General features: G+C 39.8%; 1 protein-coding gene across 1 annotated transcript; it reads right to left on the bottom strand.

The window, feature by feature from the left end:
* Positions 1-2,241: 2,241 nt before the first annotated feature.
* OR2K2 (olfactory receptor family 2 subfamily K member 2) lies at positions 2,242-3,185 on the bottom strand. The gene is given in 5 exon segments (XM_068553904.1): positions 2,242-2,686; positions 2,688-2,863; positions 2,866-3,052; positions 3,054-3,154; positions 3,156-3,185. Coding segments are annotated over 5 exon segments (939 nt in total).
* Between the last annotated feature and the right edge of the window lie 500 nt (positions 3,186-3,685).

The following is a 3,685-nucleotide window of genomic DNA, read 5'->3' as shown; positions in this document are numbered from 1 at the left end:
TAATGATTGTAATTAGTACTGGTTGAGATGGAATCTAACCCAAATGACAGAATGTACCATTTGCCAATAATGAACTTTAGTATTGCCTGTAATATACGAAACACATTTATATTTATATTCGCTTGTTGTTTTTCACAGTAACTTTATGTAACATATCACTGTAACTACTGTAACTCCTAATCTCTTAGCCAAGAGCTACTAGGGAGATATCTGCCAGGGTTCCATCCTGGGTCCTCTTCTGACATCAGGATCATTTATAACCTACTTCAGTGACCCATGTCAATACACTCAGTTCCCTGTGTCAAAGCTGATATACTAATTACTAAGGGTGTTCAGTCTCTGTGTCTTCAAATTCTCATAGCTCATTCTTTGCAGTAAAGATTTCAGCTACTTCTGTAACTCTGGTTCTTCCTATTTATATTTGGTACCACACATATTATAACTAAGTCTAGGAGGCAGACAATTCATTCTACTCTACTATAAAATCCAGCTCTGCTACTCTAATAAAAGCCTACTATCAAATGTCACTTCAAAATGATTTTAAAATTGCCAGGAAATGAGTGTGGTAGTTGGGTTGAAAAGGTTGAGGTATCTAAGAGAAAAAGAATTACTTCTAGGATGAAAGCTTCCTGGTCAGCTCTCCCCTACCATCCTAAAACCATTTACTCAGGGCTTGTTTCCATCCCCCACCATCAAACATCTCTTGGCAACAACATGTGGCACCAAATTTGTCCCCTTGCTCCATCATCATAATTTTGCCATGGGATTATTTCAAGTGTCTCTCTGTGTGGGCTACACATCCAGGAACATGTAATAGAAGCCGCAGATCCAAGGGAATGGTCTAAGAGTTAAACAATCCAGAACTCAACGTCCAATACTAAAAGTTTTTAGGTCTTTCATATTTTGAAATTTTTCAAGTGGGTTAACCTTCCTCCACTCAAAACCCTCTCCCCTTCCCTACTGTAGAAGTGGAGGTAGGCAAGTGAGAAGGTACACATGGAGGCAGAAAGAATGGGGGAAAAAACAAAAGGAAAAGGAAAAATGGATAAATAAGAGCTATTTCCACTTTTCTTTTGGAATGATAGGTTTTCACTGGAAATAATGTCTCCCAATGTATGGTCATCTTATAACCTATTTCAGAGTTTCTTGGGGATCTATTATAAGTGCAGATTATCAGAATAATCTGATAATATTAGATTATTACTGAATCAGAACATCTGAGAGTAGGGACCCAGAATCTGCATTTTTAAGAAGCAGTATTTTCATACAAATAAAAGATTTAAAACAACAAATGTAAATATTGTCTCTGTGATTGTTGGATATTAACAAAGCAATAGACCTCCTGGCCCACGCTGTTTCTTCTTCATAATTTTCACAAATGGTACTCACTTTTCAAATAAGGAAATCGGTTGAAAGCTGATAAATTTATTAGTTTACTGGATGACTGCTGTAAACAAAACGTACAAAATAACAGGAACCCATGACTTTGTGAGGTCAATCATCCAATGAAGAAAAAAAACAAACACACATAAAAAAAAGACCTAATTAGTGTATGGGTGGTATACTGGCATAGGAATTCATACAATTTGTGCAAGTATCTAGGTGCTTAGAAAAGCAAGGTTGGCAGCTGAGCAAATCAAGTAGGCATTGCTGCCTTACTCAGGAAGTCAAGAGTTTTAATGAGTTTTGAATGAGGAAGGGTAATTAGGGAGCCACTCAGTGTGTAGAACAAGCTCTGGCGAAAAAGTCCAAAGGATAAGGGTTGCAGTTCTGGTCCTACAACTGTGATGTTGAGCAAGTCTTTTAATTTTTCATTGATTCTGTTTCACTGATTCTGTTTTCTCGCTTAAGTAACCAAGGCCAATCTCTATTGTTTCTTTGTTTGTTTATGCTCTCACCTCATTCTGGAAAGGATTTAAGGCAGAAATGATAGACAAGTTTCTTCTGCACCAACATTCACTGGCTCTAAATTCATACAAGTTTCCTTCTGGAGCAAAGGTGTGATGACCCTATAGCCCCAAACTTCTCACAACCATACGACAGAAAAGACAGAAATTACTACTAAATGCAAATTGGAACCTATTATCGCCCATAGGCAATCACTCTGTATACACCTATCTCACAGCTGTAAGATGACAGAACTCAAGTTCAAGTCAGTGTTCTAAGGGTGAGTATATTGTCTTGAATCTCTCTGGTGAGTTCTGCCAGGAGCATACCCCTGGCGAAACCGCAGGCCCCCAGTCAGAGATTTTCCTGTATTTGCTGCAAGTATATTTGGCCCAGCACTTTTTTCACAGCATCTTTGACTTCCTTGTTTCATAAACTGTAAGTTATGGGGTTTAGCATAGGGGTAAGCACTCCATAAAGCAACGAGATGATTTTATCTATTTCTTGTGAGCCTGACGAAGAAGGCTTTAGGTACATGGAGAGTGCAGCCCCATAATACAAGAACACCACAGTTGAGTGAGCACCCCAGGTAGAAAAAGCTTTGTTTCTTCCCTCTGCTGAGCTGATTCTCAGAATAGTGGAAAGGATGACGACATAAGAGATGCAAATTAAGAGCACTGGAACGGGCAGGAGGAGCACGCTGACCACCAGCATGATCGTGTCCATGAGCAATGACCTTGTGCAAGCTAGCTTCAGCACTGCCAGAATTTCACACATGACGTGAGGGATGAAATTCCCAGAGGGGTATCTGCAGGGTGAAGCTGGTTTCCAGCAGGGCTGTCAGAGAGCCCCTCACCCAGGAGACAGTGGCCATCTGCACACAGACCTGCCTGTTCATGATGACGGGGTATCTCTGCGGCTTGCAAATGGCCACGTAATGGTCATACGCCATCACAGCCAGGAGCAGGCACTGCTCCTGGAGCCCAGAGCAAGGGACAGATACATCTGTACAGCACACCCAGAAAAGATGGTTTTCTGGGATGACAGCAAGTTCACCAGCAAAGTGGGGACAGAAGCAGATGTGTAACAAATATCCATGAAAGAGAGATTTCCAAGGAACAAGTACATGGGAGTTTGAAGGCATGAATCTAGGATCGTGATTAAGAGTGCTGTTGCCCAAGAGGGTTATCAGATGCATTATAAGGCTGAAGACGAAGAGAACAATCTCTAACTTTGGGTATCTAGAAAAACCTTCCAGGAAAAAAAAAACTCCAACTGGTGAGATTTTCGCCTTGCATTTGCTTCCTTTTACCTGTAGTTATTCTAATATTATTCTATTCATTTCATCTGAAGACAGAAAGAGAGGGATAAAGTATAATGTTCATTGAGTTAAGAAAACACTTTCGAACTTATTTTCACTATTATAAGCACAATTTTACCATAAGAAATCACAGGACAATGTATCTATCAATCTAAGAGGAGGGGAAACAGGTTTGGCCTGTGTCCCTCAGTGGTGGGTCAGCGACTTACAGACGAACCAACTAGAGCTCAGCCAGCTTGGTGTTGGGTCTGAAGAGCACAATCAGTAGATTAGAAGTCTCTTCAGTTTTCTTTGCCCTTCTTTCAAAACAAAATTTAGAAAAGAGTGAATTTGAAAACAAGAATAAATAAATTTAATATTTGAATCTCAGCTCGTAATCCTTTGCTTGGCACACAGCAGGTTTTCAGTAAAGATTTGAAAATACTGAGTAATGAAAAATATGAAAGAACATTGAATACGCTATTGAGCACTAATTAG

This window comes from Eschrichtius robustus, chromosome 10 (assembly GCF_028021215.1).
Source record: "Eschrichtius robustus isolate mEscRob2 chromosome 10, mEscRob2.pri, whole genome shotgun sequence".
NCBI lineage: Eukaryota > Metazoa > Chordata > Mammalia > Artiodactyla > Eschrichtiidae > Eschrichtius > Eschrichtius robustus.
This window is presented reverse-complemented; position numbering and strand designations above follow the sequence as displayed.